At 37.9% G+C, this 24970-nt stretch overlaps 1 protein-coding gene across 1 annotated transcript; it reads left to right on the top strand.

Annotated features, from left to right (window-relative positions):
- The first annotated feature begins 9 nt into the window (after positions 1-9).
- Spcs2 (signal peptidase complex subunit 2) lies at positions 10-17037 on the top strand. Its single transcript, XM_005379911.2, has 5 exons — positions 10-164; positions 11080-11163; positions 11944-12104; positions 14778-14912; positions 16265-17037. Exons 1-5 carry the CDS (start codon positions 51-53, stop codon positions 16449-16451), a joined length of 681 nt encoding a protein of 226 aa, XP_005379968.1. The 5' UTR covers positions 10-50; the 3' UTR covers positions 16452-17037.
- Positions 17038-24970: the final 7933 nt, after the last annotated feature.

The following is a 24970-nucleotide window of genomic DNA, read 5'->3' as shown; positions in this document are numbered from 1 at the left end:
CAATAGACTTCGGACAAGTCTGAAGGGAGGGAGACACAGAGGCTGGCAAGATGGCGGCGGCAGCGTCGCTGGGCGGGAGAAGCGGTGGTGGCGGAGGCTCTAGTGGAGCTGGCGGTGGCCCTAGTGGCGGGACAGGCAGCAGCCGCAGTGGTTTGTTGGATAAGGTGAGGAGCCGGTTCCTGGAGACAGTCGAGTCCTGGAGATGCCAGGCACGGGGCGAACCCATCTTCCCATCCCCGCCCCCCTTATTTTCTGCGGCCTCTTGAGGGAAGCTCTCTGTAGCTCACTGGCGTGCACTTGTGGTCCACCGTTTGTACACTTCAAACTCGACCCTTCTCTTTAGGTCTTTCCTTCTTAGAAGTGCCCCTGGTCCTTGGCGCTGGCTACCATACCTTCTTCGCGCAATTTGATTACTCTCACGTTTCGTCAAGACCCGTACTTCTCCCTTATGGTACTGGGGCTCACTGTTGAAAGTGCCCATTTCACTAACGGAGAAGCCCGAAACCCAAATAATTAAAGAATTCTCGCAAAGTCAGTATCCCTCAAACTCTTCACCCATAGTCTCCCTCCCATGCCGCTACAGATTCCAAAGTGCCCTTCGGCTTTCCGTTTATTGAAGTTTCTCGGCCGTTTTATCAACAGTACATAATGCAAATATTTAAATATTGTTTTTCCCTGACGGGCTGACAAAAAACCTTAAGATTCTTCTTTTTCTTTCCTGCCTTCTTTGCCCTCTCCCGTTTTTATTTCCCTTTCTTTGCCACCGAGCGTACTGCTGACTGGTCTCACTTGCCACTTTCCCATTCTGCCCATCAGTTTTTTAAAAACTGTAGTTCTAGCTGTAAGGACGAGGAGCGGGCGACTCTGCTTCTAGGCAGGCATTTCTTGCTCTTTGCACAGCATCTTGGGAGGAACAGGTGTATGGAGAGTGGGGTGCTACCATTTGTTCTTCTCTAGCTCTGTGACCTTGAAGTGTGCATGCTTTCCCTTTGTCTGTTTACTCATCTACCCAATGAGGAACTAAATTTTTAAGAGACAGGAACGTGTTCTGGAGGTTGAGATGGTAAAATGCTTTAAGACGTGAAAGCATGGGACCTTGAGAGATATTTTTGTAGACAAATCCTGCCTTTTGCTAGGTGAGGACTTCACAGTCTGTGCTCATTCTTGCTACTTACTGTTCTTCCTCTACCTTCGGTATAGGTCTTCAAACATTAAGCGTGGACCTCCTAAAGCAGAGATTACAGAATACATTGTCCTTTGGTGTCAATGGGGTTCACTTGCAAAACTGCCCCTGCAGATTTTGGTAACCAAAGAAGCTAAGTCCTTTATATAAATTGATGTCGTATTTGTATATAATATATGCATATCGTCTAGTATACTTGAAGTCCTCAGTACATTATTTTTAATAACTAATATAATGTAAATGCTGTATAAATACATGCTATGCTGTATTCCTGTGACACCTAAGGTTAGTTGTCAACTTGATTGGCTTGGGATTCTCTGAGAGAATTAGTAAAGCATACTTCGTAGTATATCTAGGTGGGTCAAGAGGTGTGACTGGGGGCCTGTATCCGGTCCCTGGCCTTTTCTTCTCTGGCGCTGTTCCCCCTCCTTTTGTCCTGGCTGCTATAAACTGAGTAGCTTTGCTTCACCATGTTCCTCTGCCGTGATGTTCCTGTTTTGGATCCAGTCTGTTAGGGACTGAATCCCCTGAAACAATGAGCCAAGTAAACTTCATGTCCTTCAAGTTGTAGGCATCAGTTTGTCCCAGCAATGGGAAAGGTGACTAATACAATTCTTTAGGAGATAATGACAACAGAAAATAAGTCTTTACATGTGTAGAACAGATGCAATTTTTTCCTAAATATGTATTTCAGTTCATGATTGGTTGATCTGTGAATGTTGTCTGTGGATATAGAAGGCCAAATATTATATATGGCATCATGTTACTGGAAGAGCCTGGATTTGGGGATTGTAAGATTTTGACTTTGAATTATCTCTACTGCTTGCAGACATTATGAAGACTGACAAGTCAGTTAACCTCACTGAGTTTGCCTTTCTTCGTTATAGGTTTTTGGGGAAAATTAAGTAAGATAATATGCATAACAATCTCCGTACCCAGTAGTGTTCAATACAAATGTATAGTGGTTGGGGGACTATATCAAAAGCCCAATTATCATAGAGTACTGAGAATAGCTAAATTTAGGGATGGGATATCATAATATTAAGTATATTTAAGGAAGCATAGACTATATTCAGATGGGTGCTTTTTACAGAAGAGAGAGGAAGAGAGAGAGACAAGTTCTTGAGATCTAATTGATAAGGTTTAGGCCCCCAGGGGAGGGTTCATATCTGAGAGTTGGACCTTATTTTGAGGAGACAGGAAAAATATATTAGGTAAGAAAGCCTGCTTGAGCAGAGGTGCACAGAATGTAGTAGTGCTTGAGATTTCTCAGGTAGTGAATTAACGGAAAGATTCTTTAAGGAACTATAGTGACAGATTGAGGAGGTCTTGGATTGCTTGAAGTAGAGTAGGAAACAAAGGTCTTTGAGGTCATAAAAAGTGGCTATAGGAAGCTGTTAAGGTAACTTGAAGAGGCAGAAATTAGAAGCTTTCTAATAAGGCTGTATGCCGTACTAGTATATCGAATTTCGTGAAAAGAAAAGTAAGTTTGAATTCTAGTGTAGCAAGTTAAAAACCATGTGGCCTTGGATAACTTATATTATTGACCTTGTCGCATTTCCTTACCACATTGAGAACTGTGGAACCTCACATGCATTATGGACTTACAGAAAAGGTTAAATTATGTAATATTAGAAATATTCTTTGTAAAAGACCATATAAAATTGGAATGGCAAGATAATGAAAATCCCAACATGAGTAACAGAAATTGATGAAAAGGCTTAGAGAGCACTTGGGATATTTAAGAGGGACAGAACTTGGAATATTCAAGAGGGATGGAAGAGAAAACATAATGGAAGAGTTGTTCAAGTGTTTTTTTTTTTCTTGAACAAGTTTATTTCAGTCTTCCATTGAACTGTTCATATTCTGAATTCATGTAGAATTTCCTTCACTTAGACTGTCACTTAATATGACATACTGTTTCATATTGTTCTACACACTTACATCTGATTTCCCATGAAGGTTTCTCTGTAGTGATCAACACAGAGGAAGTACTTACAGCATTGAAGTTAGCAGAGAAAATGCCACATCAGCTTTCACAAACAGTGTTAGAGGATAGTGCTCTAAGTGTGAAAACTGAGGGTCCTGTGAGAGAGAACATGGGAAAACTGTTCCAAGTGGAGTAGGATCTGAATGAATAGAGAGACGTGTTCTGTGGGAATGAGGGTCTGTTCCCTCAAGTACAATCTCTTTGATTCATCTTGATTTTTTTATGGAAGAGATTTTATTTCCCCAGATGTAGTTTCATTTGCTGTAAAGAAATCTAATAGATGTAAACGTGTTTCTAGCTTAAAGCAGAAGTGGATTTCTGCTCTTCTGAAAATGATTTTAAGAACATAGCAGTTCTTGTTTTCTGGTTTTAAAAATAAGTATGCAAGTCTAATCTTCATTACAGAACTACTTAACTCGTTGCACTAACTTACTTTGCTCAAAATTTATCAAGGTATTTTGCTCTGTGTGACAACTATAAAGAGAAACTCCTTGCTTCTTTTGTTTTACCTATTAAAATTGATAGGTAATGTTAAACTGTGCTTTCCGAGGAAGCTGTGTCCTGTTTAATCTTACCCTCATACCTACACTCTGTCCCTTGGCTGGGCTGTCAGCCTGTTCTTAAAGCACAGCTTTTGTATTTATAAAGCACATCTTTTATTATATATGTGAGTAAGAATATAAGCTGTGGAGCCAGGCATGTTATCTACCTTTGAATTCTGGCCACTTGCCAGTTGAGCATCCTTGAGCAAAGTACCCACCTCTCTAGAAAAAGGACTTATCTCACATCTCTATCACTATAATTTTTACTTTGAGCATTTTCACCCCTTGTGTCACAGACTGGGACCAGTGGTGGGATATTTAAGTCATAGACCTAATAACTGGAGCTTGCCCCCCAAACTGCAATAGTGTAAACTTCTTGGGGCCAGGCTGGTGTAGAAGCATCCTGGCCACTATTAATGTATAGTTTGTGGCAAAGCATGGAACCAATGTTGCTGTGGTTGCCACTAACATGGGTTCATAATGTAATTGACATAGTTATTCTAATGTGCAAATAACTGATACAGTAAATCCAGCCACTAAAAAGCATTTGTATGTCAGTAATTTTTTTTTTTGCAGTATTTCTTGGCCATTTTTATAAAAATAGATTGAAGATTCAGAGTATTGCTGAGAGCTATAATCTCTCTTTGAGATAACAGATTTTATGAATTGGGATCTAAATTAGGTGATAGTACACATTCTTAAGATAGGCATCATTTTATTCCCAAATTGAGCTTTTTCCCTTATTTTTTGAACTGATTGTTTTACTAGATGTGTACATGTGAGGGATATTGCATATATATTACAAGTCAAGTAAGTAATGTTACCCTTGTGGGTCTACCATCAATTTTCATTATCTCCTTATTTTGGTTTAGAAAATTCTGAAATAAAAAAAAGTAAAATATAACTACAGAGATTAAACATCTCAAACTCAGCATGTACAGGGAGATCTCTTTCCTCCTGTGTTCCTTCTCTTGAAAGGTAACACAATTCTCTTTTTTTTTTTTTTTTGGTTTTTCTCCGGTACCAGGAATCGAACTCACGACCTTGCGCTTGCCAGGCAGGCACTTTGCCGCTGAGCTAAATTCCCAGCCCCGGTAACACAATTCTCATAGGTAATCATCACTGTCTCCTCCCCTTCGTGCTCCTTGTAACAACTCTGTCACTTAGTTCTGCCAGTTCTACCTCATAATGTTCCCTTTTCACCCTTCTGCTGCTCTTTTGTTGAACATTCAGGTTCTATGCTTATCTTAGGCCCCATCTGATATATTTGTCTCTGGTGTTACTCCCCTCCAGACTATCTGCCAGGTTGCCACTAAAATGACTTACAAAAAAAGCAAACTGGGGCTGGGAATATAGCTCAGTGGCATAAGCACCTGCCTGGCAAGTGCAAGGTCCTGAGTTTGATCCCCAGTACTGCAAAAAAAAAAAAGCAAATGTAAATTTGATTGTTATCCACCTGCTTAAAATGCTTCATTGTCTGCCTCAGAATAAAGTTCTTTAGCTTTATAAATAATACTTCATTTCCTACTGCTTTCTCCTCTTGCAGTTTATTTCTACTTTCTGAACTGTGATAGACCAAAGAAAGGAGAGAAAAGTTTATTAATTTTCTCATTCACTTTCTGAATCAAAGTCGTAGGGTCCTTCCTTTGACACCACTTTCACCCTGTGTCTCCTTCATCTCTCCAGTGTGAATTGAGGAACTTTATGAAGCAATTTACTGAGGTCTTTGATATCACTGCATAGCTGCTGCTACCATTGTTATTAAAATAAGACAGTGAAAAATGGTCGTGTTTGTCATACTCAATAATTGTGTTTTGCTTGACATACCTTAATGAAAAGGTTATCCATTTTTATTTATTTATTTATTTTTTACCTACCCTGTCAAGGCCAGAGGATGTGTAGGGAACAGATGGCTATAATCCCCAAATCAGTTAATTCAGAAGAATGACTTTTTGCATTGTTTACATAGCCTTCAAACCTGATTGTACTTAATAGCCTTCGTACTTCTTCAGAAGTGGGGTTCTTGATGTCATACTGCAGTGAAATCTTTTTGTTGAACTTTTTATTTTTCAAATGTACAGTGAATTATAAATGAAATGAGTCTTCACAAGGCTCTATCAAAGTCATCACATGCCTTTTTTCTGCAAACTGGTAGCCAGTCAGGTTTGTCACCAAGTATAGTGCTTTGATCCTTGGTGCCGTGCTTCTTCTGCTGATAGTACAAGGAAGTGATTTCTTTAAAATGGTTTTGAGTATATTTGCAGTTGATTTTAAATTGAGGGAAAGGGGAAATTCAACGTTTTTAATATTTTGAGGGATTTATGAGTACACTCAATTCTTTTTAGATTCTACATATTAACTGAAGCTTGGTTGATAGGAATTAAGATACACTATATAACTGTCACTTTAGGGATCTCTGCTTCAAGTTCTTTGTTTCCAGTTCTTTTGGGGGTTGTTTTCATGGTGAATAATTTTTTATGCTTCATAAGAAGTATTGTGGAATAGTGAAGAAGTGTGAGTTTAAAAATCATAAAAGCCAGTATTCACATTTGGCAAGTTTTTTTTAAACCCTGGCGTTACCTGTAAAAGATGGTAACTATATGATTAAATTAGATAGTGTGTGTAAAATAGCACAATATGGGGCCAGGGATATAGCTCAGCAGCACAGCACCTGCCTGGCAGGCATGAAGTCATGAGTTCGATTCCACTTACCAAATAAATAAATAAATGAGTAAAATAAAATAAAATAGCGCAATATGTATGTAGCACATATTTGCAATCAAGGGAAGGTAGTTTTGTCTGGAAAATTAGTAGGAGGCCTATTTTCCATCTTATAAAGAAATTTTTGAACAGGAAAAACAGTGTGTGTGTATATGTGTATATATATCTATAGATATATCTATATTATATGTGTGTGTATATCTATATCTATATCTATATCTATATATTTGAGACAGGGTTTCACTGTGAATTTCGGGCTGCCTTTGAACTCACTTTGTAGCTGTGGCTGGCCTTGAACTCACAGTGCTCCTCCTGCCTCAGCCTCCCAAGTGCTGAGATTACAGTGTGAGCCACCATGCCCGGCTTTGTTTGTATATATTGATAGGAGATTTAAATACTTACAGAATTTGAAAATAAAAGTGATGAATACACTGAATGACTAGAAAACTTTTCTAGTATACTGAAGATTCATTTGTGAGTAGTGTTTATGTTTACAAGGTAAACTTCAACCAAATCATGATCTAACCAAAATTAAGGTATTATGTAAGACCAGATCAGTACTAATCTATGTCTGTATTAAAAAGATGATGGAGAGGAGCAGGAAAAAAAATGTGTGGCAGTTGGTAAAACAGCTCAATCTCACCTTTCCTAGGAAGAAGTCAATATAGTGTGAAAAACTGAAAAGAAATAGCGATATTAACTTTTTAAAAAGAGATACAGAAGTAAAAAAACAAAAATCAGTGAAGGAAATGAAAATAGTTGTCCCTCTTCTGAGAGTGGGAGGTGGCAATGGCAAGTGTTAAGGAGAAGCAGAAACTACCTTTTTTTTTTTGAAATACAACTTAAGGGACTCTTACTCTTTGAACTGTACATATATGACCTTGGTACAAATAATAACTAGGTAAATATGTCTTAGTTACTTTCTTGTGGCTGAGGCAAATACCAAAAAACTGCAGCTTAAGGGAAGAGAGATTCATTTTGACTTGTGGTTACAGTCACTGTTTGGCTGGCTCCTAAGGAGAAAACGGCAGGGTAGGAGGGGCTGGTTGGAAAACTGCTAATCATAGGGCAGCCAAGAAGCAGAGGGAGAAAGGAGCTGGGGAAGGGTATATGCCCTTCAAAGTCACAACCCCAGTGACCTGCCTCTTTCAGGCGCACCTCATCTCCTGACATCACATTCAGCAACAGGACCCCATGATCCACTCATCTTCCAGAAGCCCCCCACGTCTGAGCACATGAGAGCTTTGGGAGGTCATTCTTGATATGAGCCATAACATAATGTGACTGTTGATTATCCCAAAATGCATGTATCTATAATATGCCAGAGAGAATGAGGAGAGGAATTGTGTATTAAATTATAGCATCTGATATATCTTATAGTTGGCCCAGACAGTTGATTGATAAGAGTGAGCATATAGTGCTAGTAATGGGGAAGATTTATAACAAAGGATACAAAGCAGAATCAGCAAAGGGCAGAGGTGTAATGGATGAAGTTCAGAAGAAACCAAGTACAAGATTCTGAGTCTTCTGCCATTGGACACCCTTAGGAATGCTTAATTCCTCAGCAGAGAGTTGTGGTAGACCATGTGAAGTATCTGCCAGAGAAGCTTGTTAGGGACTCAGTGTCTGGTTTTCTTCAGGGCTGGCTAACTAAGCACCTCTGCCCAGCTGTGTCAGACTCCCAAAAGACAAGGTGTTCAGCATAAATCACACAGTTATACAAACAGTTTAGACACATTAAGTCACTCTCGTTGCTTGGAGAACATTTTATATTAGTATAGGGAACTGTTAATCAGATGTCGGCCAAGGAACATCCTTGCAGATAGGCTTTTCAAAAGGTAGCAGCCTCATTCTTAAATTAACTCATTTCTGCGTACTGCCCTTTCCTGTGAAGTTCCATGCTAAAGATATTAACCTCTGTTTTGTCATTTTCTTTTTGGCTTTGTCTTTTTTTTTTTCTTGCCAATTGTACTTGTGTTAAACAAGGCAGGAATAAGAGGAAAAACAGTTTCTCAGATCTCCTGAATAGCAACAAAGAGAGCAGGAGGAGTAACATACATTTCAGTTGCAGTTTTTGAGAATGATGGGAAATAGCAGTCAGAAAAATGAGCATCTGTTAGCAAAGCCCTCCCTCCCTTTCAGGTATTTATCCTTCCTATATCAGACATACTGTTTGCTTTGAAATGGGCTGAGGTTTTTCATGCACAGAATATGGATGTTTCTATCTCTTCAGATATTGCATTACAGTCTTATGCTTTATGTAAGCCACTGGAAATGTTCCTGCTCCATACACTGACGATTGCTTCTAGGTACCAGGCAACGGAGTTAGAGCTGAGGCTGTATCAGCACATGCTATGGCTACTTTTGTATTTTATCCTTGAAAATTGGTAAGAAATTACGCTGTGAATTGTAGAAGCAAGTTTCTGTGAAGCATTGCAGGCAGTAATATGTGGCTGGATCTCTATGAGAATGTGATTTTTCTGTTTTGGAATGACCCAAAAAATTTAAATGACTTTATTCTCACTTTATTTCACAAATAACTCAATTCTTGCTTCAGTTTATATTTTTAAAGCTAGGTGTAATGTGTGATTTGTAGGCTGGCAGATTGTAAGACCCAATATTGCAAAATGTTACCATGAGTAATTTTCTCAAAAAAAAATTACTGAAGAAATAAATGTGATTAACTTTTAATTACTTGAAGTATGACTATGTTAGTCTGTGGCTTTATTCTCTCAGCAAATTTCAGTTTTTCTCTTGTGTACAACTGTATAGGATTACAGTTCCCTCTTCCAAAAAAAAAGTTGATGAGGTGTAAATGTTTTCTTTCAGTAAAATCCATTCTCAAGTCAAATGAATGTTGAATTGTCTTCTGGTTGATTGGGTTTCCCCCCGATGATAATGGGGATTGAACCCAGGGCTTCATACTTGCCAGGCTACCACTGAGTTGTATCGCTAGCCCTGGTTTATAATTTTTATGAAATGAAGGATATGTACACTTGTTTAAAAGATTGAGAGTTGGCTATTGTGCTCTGTAAGAGACAACTTTATCAGATTATTTAGAGCACTCTTTCCATTTAAGCTACATTCATTGAATCACTTGAAATTGACAAAATTTTTCACTATGTGATACATTCACATGTTTAAAAATTTTTAAAGATACACATAGAGAAATCTTACTGCCACTCTTACAGAGTATCTGGATGTACTATAGTTTATCTGTCTAGTCTCCTATCCCTGAGCACTTGCTAGTTTATTTTTCATTACTAAAAAACAATGTTGCTGTGAGCAGATACATTATTTCATATGTGTGCAATTATAGAAAAATTCTCAGAAAGGACAGTTGAATCCAGTATGTTAAATAACTGACTTTTGTAAATAGTTTTTCCTTTTGTGGGGGCAGGTTAGAACAGGAAATTGAATCCAGTGCTTCCCACATGCTAGGCAAATGTTATACCACTCAGCTACATCCTCTGCACTGAGTTTTATAGATCTTGTAATAACATTTCATTTATCTCCCAACAACGTGTGAGAAAATCACTTGCCTTTATATAGCAATGTTTGGGAAACTTTCTAAACCTCTATAGATGAAGGAAATTGAAGCAGAGTTTTGCAAAATCACTTAATTGGTATGACTCTGTGATAGTTAAGCCTGATTATGTCATCCTGATTGGCTTAGGAGCCATTGAGGGTATCAGTAAAGCCTGTTTCTGGGTGTGTCTGAGTGGGTCATAGAGGCCTGACATCTTTGGTTTGTGGACCTTTCTTCTGTGGTACTGTGCCTCTGCCTTGCTTCCTGGCCACCTTGAACAGAACTGATCATCATTGCTCTGCCACACCTCTCTGCCATGATGTTTCTCCCTTGCAGCCAACTGACCATGGACTGAATCATTTGAAACTGTGAGCCAAATTGAATCTCTCCTTTTTTTAAAGTGTGGATAATGGGTATTGTGCCTCAGCCACAGGAAACCCATTTAATAAAGACTGAATCAAAGACTTAGTTTCTAATTGAAAACTTAGTGTTGTTTTCAACAGATTATACTGAATTTGCTGTCTTTAACACATGTTGATAAAATGTAAAAGTTGTAAAGTATTAAAGGAGACCTTCCTTGTTTTGTTAGTATCCATAAATTTCTATGTCTGTATTATCTGAGTTTGTGTTCCACAGTGAAAGGCTTAACATGGAATTCTTTTCTGTATGCACATTTGGGTAAAATGGGGATGGGATTTGTGAGTTCATAGTTACATTCCTGTTCTGGGCTTGGAGATTTTGACGCTTCTGATGGAGACTGGTAACTTCATATGAGTACCATCTGATTGTAGTGACCCAATCTCCTTCAACCTCATTTTTATTTTGTCTTGTAGCTCTCCAGCATCAGAAGATAATGAATAAATGCTGCTGGGTGTGATGGCGCATGCCTGTAATCCCAGCACTTGGGAGGCTGAGACAGGAGGATCGCCACAAGTTTGAGGCCAGCCTGTGCTACGTAGTGAGTTCAAGGCCAGCCTGAACTACATAGCGAGACCCTGTCTCAAAAACAAAAAGGAATAAATGCTATGTGTAGTTGTGGATGCTCTCAAAAAATAGCTCACTTTCCATAAGATGCTACGTTTCATGATGTACAGCTTTTCTGTTTGTTTTACAGTGGAAGATTGATGATAAGCCTGTAAAAATTGACAAATGGGATGGATCTGCTGTGAAAAACTCTTTGGATGATTCTGCCAAAAAGGTAATTTCTTGAGTAGTCCATGAGCATGTTACACAGATGATAGATTGTCTTCCTGGGGATCGTTCTTTTCTGTTACTATCTATACTTGGAGTGACTTTAGCTAGACAGAAACTTCTAAAATTCTCTCAGAATAAGTAGGGGGAAGTGTGTTAAAATACAAATGTAGGCTACCTCAAAAAAGTTGAGATTAAGTAGCTTAAAGCACAAAAAGTTAGGATATTCATCCATGATTAGTTGTCTCTTCATTTGAAATGGAAAAAGAAAATTTTAGCTATATCCTATAGGAAGAGTTGAGGATTTAAAAAAATTTCATATAAGGAGTTGATTAAATATTTCTCTGAGGGCCAGGAATATAGCTCAGTGGCACAGCACCTGCCCAGCAAGTGCAAGGCCCTGAATTCTATTCCCAGTACCAAGAATAATAATAATATTTTCTCTGAGCTCCTTTATTAATAGCTTGAGTCTTTGCTTAAAGTCATAGAATACCACCTGGCGAGAAATATTTATTCACTTACGTAATTTTTGACATAACTTTTTGTCATAGAAACCAAGGTTACACCAGGCATGGTGGCGCATGCCTGTAATCCCAGCACTCAGGAGGTTGAGGCAAGAGGATCATTGCAAGTTTGAGACTAGCCTGGGCTACAAAGTGAGCCTAAGACTAGCTTGAACTACATAGTGAGATCCTGTCTCAAAAACACCAAAAAAAAACATCAAGGCTACAAGGAGGTATAGGAAGGAAGCATTCCTCTTAGCTTGATTCCTTGTTCTTCTCTCTAGGTACTTCTGGAAAAGTACAAATATGTGGAAAATTTTGGTCTAATCGACGGTCGCCTCACCATCTGTACCATCTCCTGTTTCTTTGCCATAGTGGCTTTAATTTGGGATTATATGCACCCCTTTCCAGAGTCTAAGCCAGTTCTAGCTTTGTGTGTCATATCATATCCTTTACGCTTAGTTTTTCTCCTACTTTTTTGAAATTTCTGCTAATACTTCTTCCCACAAAACTTTCATTTTTAGGGCCTGTTGCCATTAGACTTTAACATTATGAGCTATAGGCATCTAAATTCATGTAGTGCCATTGATATTTTAGGTTTAATATTTTTTAAATCTGTAATTCACCTTAGTTATTGTAGAGGCTATTAGAATATGAGCACTAATAACAAAACATAATATTGTTGAGACCTGGCCCTCCTCACTTTTAGCCCAGAACTTTTCCCATTTGACCAGCCTGCTTGAAGCCACTCATTCCAGGATATTAGCAAAGCATTGGATTTTGAAGATTCAGATCTGTGTCCAGCTTCCTTGAAGCTGAGGAGCTGGCCTCAAAATACTGAGTGTAAGTTGTGAGTTTGGCTTGTGTTATGGTAAAGTAAAGAACCTTTGCTAGAGCTATAGAACATGAGTTTGAAATCCAAGATATTTGTGACCTTATGCCAACTTTTTTGAGATTCTCGGAATATAAATACTGGTAATACACATTCAGAATTACCGTAGAGATTAAATAAATTTGATATGTAATACAATTCCCAATTTAAAATGTTTCAACTTAAGATTTTCCAACTTCTTGATGGTATGAAAGTGTTCTTCACTTTTAGTGTTCAATAAATTACATGAGATATTCAGCACATTATTATAAAATAGGTTTTGTGTTAGCTGAGTTTGCCCAGCTGAAAGCTAATGTACATGTTCTGACACATTCAGGTTTGGCTAGGCTAAACTGTGATGGTTGATAGGTTAGGCATATTGATGAATTTCCACTAAATTTGTAATCCTGTTGCAAGTTGGAAATTTCCCCTTCTTTTTACAGTAAGCATAGAATTATGGTTTTCATTTAACCAAGCTTGGTTATTTCTGAAAAGGCTGAATACAAAAAAATTTACATTATTAGTCTTAATATAAAAAGTAACAGGTTTTTTGTGACTAGTTCATTTGTACATACTATATACTTTGTCTGTACATTCTGCTGTGCCCTTTATTTTTAACTCAGCAAATGTAATGGATATCTTTCCATACTAGTACATACATCCCTACCTCATTTGTAATAGTTACATCTCGCTAGTGAATGTCTACCGTGTGACAGCACTGGTAAGAGTCATTTAAAACAAATCATTAAACAGTGTAGCCATAAGAAATTCTACCTGTAGAGGCAATTAGCAAGCCATTTAATAAAGCAGATCCTGATCAAAAATAGTACTATACAAAGTGATGCCAAGTCATAGTCCCGAGAATTGATACCAAGTAATCTTTGACTCTTTTAAGTTACCACATTAATCTTCTCAATATGAAATTTTCACTATTAAGGCAATTCGAAAGGATATGCCATAGGTTGAGGAGATGGTTCCCAAAGGAATTCCAAAGAGATTTGAACAGTGACAGCAGAGCATTATCACAAACCTATGGTCTCCCAGGAGAACTACTTTGATATTACTTTGGTTATATTTTTTTAAAACAAAGTAAGATCTCATAATCACACCAGTTTTATATATAATAGTAGTGACTGCCATTATAAATGACTTCTTTATGCTGGACACTATATGTAAGCTTCATAACAATTCTTTTTTTTTTTTTTTTTTTGGTTTTTCTCCGGTACCGGGAACCGAACTCACAACCTTGCGCTTGCCAGGCAGGCGCTTTTGCCGCTGAGCTAGATCCTCAGCCCCTTAAGCTTCATAACAATTCTAAAACATCCATATTACCCCCATTAGAGGTGAGGGTACTTGTGGAAGAAAGTAATCTGTCACAGTTACAGTGATTAAAGGCCAACATTTAAATCTAGGACGTAACTCACTCTAAAGTCCAGTGGCTTGTACTGTGCTTCCCAGTCTCTGTGCTTAATAAAATTTAAATGACAGTGTACATAAAACTCCCAGGTCAGTTTCTGGCTCAGATATGGTAGTTAGGACTGTCAAAATCTATTCTTACATCTGGTAATCTGAGCACCTTCCTTGAAGATAACAATATGTAATGTAACAACCACTGTTAATCTCTATCATTTGGTTTGAGACGCTGTATCATTTTTAATGTCCTTGCTTTGTGTTGTTTGTATTTTGTTATTGTTCCTTTTTTTGGTAGTATTTTCTTGAAAATTTAAAAAAAATGTAACTTATCTATACTAATATAGGAAGTACTTGATCTTATAGAAAACTATTTTGAAGTCAGTTTTCTTCTAGTGACCCTTGAAATCGGTTGCATGTGGTCAAGCCCACTGTAATTACTGTGGTTTTTAGTGGAGAAATTATCACAAGTTATAACAAAAACTTGACAAAGTAGTAATAGGATCTTCTGTCTGTTGTCTTTGAACATGAAAAATGAGAGCTGGCTTGTGCATGTGTCTTTTTTCTTCCTTTTAGAGATGTTTGAAGAATTAACCAGAGACATCCTTGCTTCTCTTGGTGTGTATGCATAAAGATGAAAGTGAAATAGCTAAATTTCTAGTGTTTTTGTAGGAGTAGAAAACTGTTTTCTTTTTAGGATTGTCATGAAATCTTTATTACATTAAGCTTTATTAAAAAGCTTTATTATGAAAGCTTTTCATGGTTCTTATTTATCAGTTTGTTACATTTCTTTTGTTTGCATGTTTGTGTGTTTTTTCACCTTAACTTTATTTGCACCTATTTTGTGATGATGGGGATTCTGACCATTTATACCTCATATAAGGAGAAGAGCATCTTTCTTGTGGCTCACAGGAAAGATCCTACAGGGATGGATCCCGATGATATTTGGCAGCTGTCCTCCAGTCTCAAAAGGTAATGATTGTTCTTCCAGATTCTTAAATCTTGATGTTGGATTTGCCTGGTGGGTGGTTATTATTAACAGCAGACTATTGTGAGCATATTTTGTGCTGATTACAGTGTGTTAGTCATGTAAAATGAAGAAAAGGGGAATTACTTAAAAGGATTATCCTAGTGCTATAGTTATGAGATTGCATTGTCACAGAAATGCTCTGAGGAAAAACTTTGAGAGAAAGTAGTACTTTGGTGGAAGAATGAAGAATGACTCCTCTTTTTTGGGCTAATTCTATGGAAAATCAAAGGTAAACTTTTTTTTAGCAAATCCTGGAGTGGTGTGGGTCTATTGGATCTTCCGTTGATGCTCAGGTAAACATATGCAAAACCAGTTAGATGGAGCATAACATGGGTAAAAATCATCTTTTGCACACATGCATACACCCTGCTGTTCATCAGACCAAGTGGGTGAACACGTAAATTGCTTCCTGTATCCCCCAGGCAAAGGTACTGAGACACACACTTGGCTACTATTATGCTAAAGTACAAATTTACAGAAGAAAAGTAAGGGGTAGGCCCACTGGGCCCAGTGTTGTGCTCCTTAAGGAATCTCTGGAGTTCATGTAATAAAGCTATGGGTATTGGGTTGGGGAACTGATTGGAACCTGGGACTCAATTGTTTACAGAAATTAAGGGCTAAAGCAGCCAACAGTTTGGAGAGCCTCCTTGAAAGCAGTCGTTCTTCATTCATAAAATTGTGATTGCCTGTTAAGTGCCAACCTAAGATTAGAAAACAAGACAAAGATCCTTACTCTCAAGAACCCCATAGTCTAGTGAAGAGCACATACACAAATAGACTTCAATAATATTTCATTGCTAGCATGGGAACCTACCAGTAAACCTGGCATGTAATAGATATCCAGTATTTGATTTGAATATTGATTGATGGTGCTGTGGAAGACAAAGGAGACAACATGTGACCCAGACTGGGAGGGCATTCCCAGGAAAATTTTATGCAGTCTTAACAAATAAGAACTAGTCAGCTGCAATAGGAAAGAAGAGGCTGCTAGGAAGATTCTGCTAACATGACCAGTGCTAAGTCTAGAGGTAAGAGAAGATGGTTTATATGGCTGACAAGTGAGAGAGGTATGCTGTAATTAAAGGAGGAAAAACATGTCAGCACTGAAGAATCAGAATTGTTAATCTCAAAGGCAGTTAGAACCGTGGGTGGTTGTTTTTCAAAAAAAAAAGTTCTTGTTCCTTATATCGCCAGTGCCAAGCTAATACCAGTCCTTTGAAAATACTTTGTGCTGTATTGTTACTGGTTGAATCTCTGTTGGTTTTTGATTTGTTATCTCTAACCTGTTGCTTAGGTTTGATGACAAATACACCCTGAAGCTGACTTTCATCAGTGGGAGAACAAAGCAGCAGCGGGAAGCCGAGTTCACCAAGTCCATTGCTAAATTTTTTGACCATAGTGGGACACTGGTCATGGATGCATATGAACCTGAGATATCCAGGCTCCACGACAGTCTTGCTACAGAGAGAAAAACAAAGTAGCTAATTCTAAAAGCAGCCTTCTTTGTGCTGGATCTTGCTGAATTACTGGGTGGGTAGGGTGAAGAAACAGAGTTTAAAATGGGTAAAGAAAGAATTGTTAAAAATGTCCTTGTTTTGTCTTGACATTTTAGTCGACTCTGGATAAATAGGATTTTCCAGCACAGATATGAGAAGTTGTAGTTCTGATGTCTAGCTGTAGCTTCCCTAGTCTGCTGATTGTGTTGTTTTGATTTGCTTTTCTAGAAAGGCATTTTTGGTGGAAGCTATCTAGAATTTTTCTTTCACACCTAGTACTACTTTACATAGTATAGCTTTGTGCCATGCAACATTTGAAGACTCAATTTTTTAAAATTGTTAACCAGTTGCTAACTTTGTGTTAATTCCTGTTTCAACAACTGTTTCCCTAAAGAATTCAGGGTACAACTTGTGTATGACAGCTTTCTGTTAACACCATTTCTGTGGGTGTGTATATGTCTGACTTGGGGAAAATTTTTTTAAAAAGCTTTTCAATTTGTTTAAAACAGATTTGCCTGTCACATTTTGTGCATTTAATCAATTAAAGAAACCAGTGGCATTTTTAATTTTATATTGTCTGTGTTTTCCACTAGTATATCCCTGTTGATTTGTTTGTGTCTTTTATTAACTACCATTTTCTAATCATGTTTTTTAATAAAAGGAAAGAAGATGTGAAAAAATGGAATCATAGTGTTGATGGAATGAAGAGAGCAGCAAGTGCTAACAGTTACACTATTACCATAGGTTTCTTTAGTGTCTAGGCTGCTTCACTATTCAGAGGCCCCTGAGAATCTTAGCTAAGTACCTCATAATAATACTCAGTGCTTTCTACTCCGTACTTTACATATATTAACTCATCAACTCTAAGAGGTAGGTGCTGCAGTTATCCCCATTTTACAGATGAGAAAGCTGAGACACAAAGGTTGAATAACCTGCTGCAGAGCTAATGCTAGAACAGAGATGTTAACTCAAGAGTCTTATGTTCTTACAGACAACACAGTGGCACCTTTTCTAGTATTTTCCCAACCTGGTAAGAGAAGAACTAGGTACTTACCCAGATCCTGTCACCTTTAGAAATATTGTCTCCAGTCCTACAAAAGTACAGTTCCAGCTGAGGATATTATCTAAAACTATTCAGCTTATAAAAAGTTACCCTTACACCATTTTCCTGTTGGACTGGGGAATGGTGCCTTGTCTAGCATCACCTGGTAGAAGATTGTCAACACTAGACTACAGATTATAACCTTGGATTCAGTACTGTACCTTCACTTCTATAATCCTTGGAGAAGTCATGGAATTCTCTGAGCTTCTGAGTTTGCTTTTTTAGAATTATTAAGGTGATAATTCTAATCCTGTGAACTCAAAACTTTTGAAAGTGTCTAATCAGGTAAGTATACTTTTACATTAGAAGAGTTACTGTTGGACACAAGTTTCAAGGCTTGTGGCTATAGACAGTGAATAACCCTCTCCATTATGACTGCTTGGAGTTCTTTGATACCTACTGTACCTTTCTCTTTACATTTCCAAACTTTTTAAAAATAAAAATTCCAATTTGCTGTATGTCCTGTAATTTTTTTTTCTTTTCTTTTTTTCATTTAAGATGAGGATTTCACCATGTTGTCAGGCTAGTTTTGAACTCATACTCTGAAGTGATCCTCCTTCCTCAGCCCACACAGTAGTCAGGGCTATCAGCACACTTAGTGCCAGCCTTGTAATTTGTTTTTAAAACATTTCCTAGATTCTTTCCCTGTCTGTATACATAAAATCATTTTAATAGCTGCATAATATTCCATAGTATAAATTTTTTATTTTAGCTTTTTCTTCCTGATAATAAATTGATACTTCCCCCCAAATTTTCAATATCCCAAGAAGGATTGTGATTAGGAAAAAGGTGGGAATAGGTTCTCCAGTGAGTGACAAGAAACCTGGAGTGATTTTTAGCTTTATTCTAATTTATGTTGGGCAAATCCCTTTTCTTTTCTAGGGCAAAAGTCTTGAGGTTTCAGAGAATATATCCTTTGAGATTATGATGACTCCCTATGTCCCAGAAACTTTATTATGGAAAATATGAGTGCCAAAATCCCTAAAATCGGCTCATAATCCCACTTGGAGACTTTTTGAACTGTATGGATCTCTTAAGGTTTTTCCCTGATGCCAAAAACCATTTTAAACAGTTGAAAAAATCAGTTAGCTGCCCACCCACTTGCTGCAGTTGGTATATCTGCCCTACATGCCCTTTGCAGTGGTAATATTTAGGACAGTTTTGTTATCACTATTTCCTGTGGGCTCAAGCTTCATGACGCACACTTTAGGACTGCAAAATTGATGTGTCTGGGTGGGCCCATGTATTACAGAGTAGTCTGAAAGTGCTGGTATTAAATCCAACAGACTGCTTGACATTTTCCATCCACCCCAACTCCCTGCATCACCACAAAACTCGTTCGGTTGGCATTTGTTTTCTACTATGTGAGCAAGGATTTGGCTCCACTGCGACAGTTGCCACATCCTGGAGTGTATAGACAGAGGGGCCTTTGGAGAAGGGGGCACCTCACAAACCCACAGATTGTAAATCTAGGCAGAGAAAATCCAATGAAACTAGAAATTTGGCAAACCACAAAAAATATGCAAGCACATGGAAATTAAACCATACCCTCTTGAATAATCCGTGGGTTCCAAAAAAAGTCAAAGAAGAAATTAGAAAAGTCCTAGAATCAAACAATAAGGGAAACAAAGCAGTCTGAAGAGCAAGCTTTATAGCTTTGAATACCCTCATCAGGAAAACAGGCAGTCCAAATAAGTAACTTGATGCACTTCAAGGTCCTATAAAAAAAATCCAAGTCCAAAACTAGAAAGAAATACAAAGAATAGAGCAGATTTGTGACAAAATCAAACAGCATGGTACTGGGGGAGAAGAAAAAAACCAGAACTGAGGATCAAGGGAAAAGATGAAAAGATGTAGAAACAACTTCAAACACACTCAACCACCATTTCTTTAATAAAGGAGCCAAATACCTTCATTGGAAGAAAAATAGCCTCTTTAATAAATGGTGCTGGAAAAAACTGGCTTTCCACATCCTGAAAATTAAAACTAGACCTGTATCTTTCACCATGCATTAAACTAAAATCAAAATGGGTTAACGATCTAAATATTAAGACAAAAACACTAAATCTGCTGCAGAGAGAATAGGTAGAACTCGAAGACATTGGTATAGGCGGAGACTTCACGAACAAAACCCTAGTTGCACAAGAAATCACAGTCGCCAACTGGGATCTCACCTTATTAAAAAGCTTTTGCATATAAGAGAGACTACCAAGAGAGTGAAGAGACAATGTGAAAAATTTTTCCAGATGATCCTTAGACAAAAGACTATATAATATAATATATAAATATATAAAGAACAAAAAATACATATAATACATAAAGAACAAAAAAAAAGACCCCCCCCAAAGTTAAAGACCCAACATTTCTCAGATGAAGAAGTAGAAATGGCAAATATATATATATAAAAGTTCAACATCACTGGTCATTTCAGAAAAGCAAATTAAAACAACACAGATTCCATCTCACTTTAGAAAGAATGGCTATCATCAAGAACTCAATAGCATGCTGGCAAGACTCTGGGGAGAAAGGAACCCTTCTTCACTGTCAATGGGGGTGTAGACTGGTGCAACCACTGTGGAAATCAGTATGGAGATGCCTCAGAAAACTAGGACTAGACTAGAGGTTCCATTCTACCCAGCTATTCCCCTTTTTTGTATCTTCTTGAAAGAATTAAGAGAATTAAAAGCATTATACCACAGTGATATATATACACCCATGTTTATAGCAGCATGTCTGTAATAGCTAAATTTTGAAAACAGCCCAAATGCCCATCAACTGATGAATGGATAATAATGTGTGTATGTGTTTTTTAATACACAATGGAGGGGCTGGAGATTCAGCTCAGTGGCACAGTGCCTGCCTAGCAAGCGCAAGGTAGTGAGTTCGATTCCCGGTACTGGAAAAAAAAAATACACAATGGAGTACTACTCTGCTACAAAGAAAAATAAGCTTGAGACATTTCTGGCTAAATGAATGTATCTTGTTACCATACTCTTTAAATGAAATAAATCTGACACATTTAAATACTGCACTGTTTCTCTGGTGTGAGAAACTGAAAGTGTAAATAAGGACCAAAATGTATAATAGACATTGGGAAATGGGGAAAAATGTTCAAATGAGAAGGGGAACAGGGAGGGGATAGGGGAAAGGTAAGATGGAACAAAAAAAAGAAGAAAAAAAATGGAAACAGCTTTTGCAAATGGGGGGGAGAGGGATTGGAGGAGGGGAGGGGAATGGGAAAAAAGAAGCAAGATATATCATGTACAAATTCCCTGTGATAAATGTTATTCTTATGAATATCTAAAATGTACAAATAAAATAAAAACTTTTTCTTAAAAAAAAAAAAAGATATTACAGAGAATAAAAGCAATACTACACTGAGTTTGGTCTGTGAATCTTTGCTGATCCCTAATATAGAAAGACTATATGTAAGGAACATATAATGACATGTGTATCAGGATGTCTATTGCATTATTACAGTTGTACCTGATACAATATAAACATCCACCATTAGTTTAGTAGTGGAATGGGAGGGTTGAGAAATTGTGGTATGTTTATTCTACAGACGTAATGCAAATCTTCAAAAGAGTCAGTGAGGGGTGGGCCTCCTGACTTGGACAAGTATATATAAGATATTAAGCACACAAAGCAATCTGTAGAACAGCACAACCGATATACACACCTGTGCACACCATAGCCCTGGGGGACCCCGCTGTTGCGGAAGGCACTTCTCTATCCCTCTGATGGTGAGCCCAACTATGTGACTTGCTCTGACCATGGAATGTTAGCAAGTGTGAGCAGAGCCCATCTCTGTACTTGCAAAGTTTGTGTTTTGGTTTTGGCATTTTGGTACTGAGGATTGAACACAGGGTCTTGTGTACGCATGCTAACTCCAACTCTCTACCACTAGAGCTTACACAGTTCCCCTTGGTTTCTGAACTCCCGGAGGCACATTGAGAAGAACATGCCCCAAGTAGCCACTAGAGTAAGGAGAATGAGGAGCAAGAGAGGTAGGCCCAGCCCAGGCCCTGCAGAAAGGCCTAACCTGTACCTGCAGACCTAGGAGCTCAAGAGAAAAGCCCTTGGCCAGGCATGGTGGTACACACCTATAATCCCAGTGCTTGAGAGGCTGAGGCAAGAGGATCAAGATAAGTTCCAGGCCAGTCTGGCCTACATATTGAGACCCTGTCACCCTGCCTCCTCCCAAAAAGAATAAAGGCTTAGGTCCATTTTTTGCTGCTATAACAGAAAAAAAAGTTAAAGTCATCATATTACAGTGATACATACCTACTCATGTTTATACCAGCACAATTCATAATAGCTAAATCTTGGAAGCAGCCTATATGTCCAGCAACAGATGAAGGATAAAGAAAATGTGATATTTATACATACTGGAGTACTACTCTGCCATGAAGTAGAATAAACTTGAATCATTTATAGGAAAATGGATGCACCTTGAGACAATAATGTTAAGTGAAATAAATCAGACCCACAAGCTTAACTATCACAATTTCTCTTATATGAGAAACTCAAAATACAAAGTGCAAAATGAAAGATAACAGGAAACAAGGAGATTAGTCTTTTGCAAAAGTGAAGGGGACAAATATATTGAGGGAAGAGGAAGGGAGGGGATGGGAAAGGGATGAAAAAAAAAAGAATTAAGACATATTATGCACCTGTATCACTTCCTCACAATGAATGTAATTGTGTGCTGTAGTCATGTACTAGTAAATATAAACATTAAAAAAGAAAGCTGAGGCAATAAACAAAACATCAAGGAAGCTAACCACAATGAACACCTAGTGCTTAATTCTTTTGAGGGGTGGTGTAAAACACTTGCTTCAAGACATTCTGACTAGAGGGGTGAGGAAGCACATGTGATTAGATAACCAATCACTGAGAGACATTGGTATACAGCTGCTGGTGGATGCGATTTCTTCAGCATTTCCAGATGCAGTTACAGTTGTCATGGTTAATTTTGTTTAGATGCAAACATCTGACCGCAGTATTATGTTCATGGTGGGAAATTTAATATCAAAATGTGTTATTCTATCTCAAATGATTTCGTTGATTAAAAATATGTAGGTGGATATTTATGAACACCATTTCAAGACAGTGAAATGCAGCTGTTTCCTAGGGAGTTTCCCTTCCTTTCCACCTCAGCTGTGATCTTTAGAATACAAATCACAGATGATTGCGGACTCCAATTAGTTTTGTGCGTTAGATGTAATGACAATCTTAAATCTCTTACAATCAAGTTGTGATAGCCCACCTAGCAGTGGAAAGAATCAGCTAGGCCACCCTATACTTAACTGTTCTTAGCAGGTCTGTGATATGCTCATCAGGTACTCAAACCAGTTCTCTGAGTCTAGAAAATACAATTAAGGATTTGGAATCAGCCCACAGATAACTCAATTACCATTCCGGTATTTCAGGTTGGGTTCCTCAGGAAGCAGATGCTCGATGGAATTTGGTAAGATGCTTAAAATATTGTCATGTGAATTGTCCCTCACACAAAGGACTTATATCTAGAACATATAAAGGATTGAAAAAAATCAGACCTCCCAGATGGGCATCTGAGATGAATATGCACTTCTCAGCTGAAGAAATACCAGCACTAAATAAATATATGGGAAAATGTTCAACATTGCTTATCATTCAAGAGATGAAAATTAAAACAATGCTGAGATTCCATTTCACTCCAAAAGGAATGGTTATCATCAAGAAATCAACCAATAACAAACGCTGGAGGGGCTGTGGGGGAAAAGGAACCCTTCTCTACTATTTGTGGAGTGTAGATTGGTGCAACCACTGTGGAAATCTGTGTGAAGATTCTTCAAAATCTAGGACTAGAGATTCCATTTAACCAGCTACTCCCTTTCTGGGTATCTTCCCAGAAGAATTAAAAACATCATACCACAGAAATATATGTGCACCCATGTTTATAGCAGCACAGTTTGTAATAGCTAACTCTTGAAAACTACCCAAATGCCCATCAGCCGAGGAATGGTTAAAAGAAGATGTGGTCTTTTTATATGATGGAGTACTAATCAGCCATAAAGAAGGATAAACTTGAGACATTTCTAGGTAAATGGATGCAAATTGAGACCATACTCATAAATGAAGTGAATGATTCATGTGTAAACATCGTATTGTCTCCCTAATGTGAGAAACTGAAAGAGTAAGTAAGTTCCAATATGTACAGTAAATATTATGAAATGGGAAGAAACTGTTCAAAAGGAAAGAGGAACAAGGGTGGGGAAAGAGGGAAAGGAAAGAAGGGAAAAGAAAAGTTAGCTATACTACTAGTGTCTCTTAGCTCATTGAAAAGAAAGGCTTATGCTAATATTGTTTGGAGAATTTTTTTTTTGAGACAGGGTCTCACTCTGCAGTTCAGGCTGGCCTTAAACTCACTATGTAGTCCAGGCTGGTCTTGAACTCACAGTGAGCCTCCTGCCTCAGCCTCCTGAGTGCTGGGATTACATGTGTGTGCCACCATGCCCAGTACTGGAGAATTTTTTATGCCCATGTCTTACACTCTGAGTAACTATTTTAAAGATAACAACATGCAATATATTAACTATTGTTATTCTTCTATTATTTTGTTATGAAATTTTGTTTTATTTTTTCCATTAAAAAATATTGCCATTAGGGCCAATGCTGTGGAAAGAAGGGCAAGCAAGCAAGTTCAGCAGAAAGTGCAATATGGTACAGGCCTTGTGACAACTTTAACTCACTGTATGGGTTGGTGTGAAACACCAGAAGGGCCAGTAGGAAATGTCCCTTCACATTGATTAGTTACTTAATGTTGGAGAACCAACAAACATTGCCAACCAGGGAAGGAGCATGACTTTGGGTGAGATAGCTGCTGCAGCTGAGACAGTACTCAAAGGTTAGGACAGCTGGTGACTGTCCTAGAAACCTCCCTATAGCCATGGTCACAGGCCTTCATTGAAGGAGCATCTGGGAAATGTGTCCTGGTGCCCACCATACCAGAGAAGCAGAACTAACCCATTCTGATGACACAGCCTCAGATTCAAAATGAAGCACTGAAAAAGACTATGAATCATTTCAATACTTTAGGAATAAAATTATATTTTCTGCAGCATCATGTTAAGGTGAATCCTTTGGTCAGCACTTAAAGGGAGGCAACTGGTGATTTTCTATTTCCTCTCACATTTATTAATTTGAATTCTATTGTATGGAAGACCTATATCTTCTTATTTATTCAAACAGTATAGCAATATGGTTGGTTTTTATTTTATTCTATGGGTTATAATCTAGTACTACCAATATTTTCCCATCCATTTACTAGAAGCTCCTTTAAGTTGGCTCCTGTGTGAGAAAGTTTTATCCTTTGTGGAGCACTTGTTCACTTTAGGGCACCACAAAATGTCCCACA

This window comes from Chinchilla lanigera, unplaced genomic scaffold (assembly GCF_000276665.1).
Source record: "Chinchilla lanigera isolate Chin_1 unplaced genomic scaffold, ChiLan1.0 scaffold00013, whole genome shotgun sequence".
Taxonomy (NCBI): Eukaryota; Metazoa; Chordata; class Mammalia; order Rodentia; family Chinchillidae; genus Chinchilla; species Chinchilla lanigera.
Note: the sequence above shows the minus strand (reverse complement) of the source record. Positions and strands in the feature narration are given on the sequence as shown.

Coding starts and splice junctions, on each gene's coding strand:
- Spcs2 (XM_005379911.2), top strand. CDS start 51: ATGGCGGCGGCAGCGTCGCTGGGCGGGAGAAGCGGTGGTGGCGGAGGC. Junction 165..11,079: donor GCAGTGGTTTGTTGGATAAG/GTGAGGAGCCGG, acceptor TTTGTTTTACAG/TGGAAGATTGATGATAAGCC. Junction 11,164..11,943: donor TGGATGATTCTGCCAAAAAG/GTAATTTCTTGA, acceptor TCTTCTCTCTAG/GTACTTCTGGAAAAGTACAA.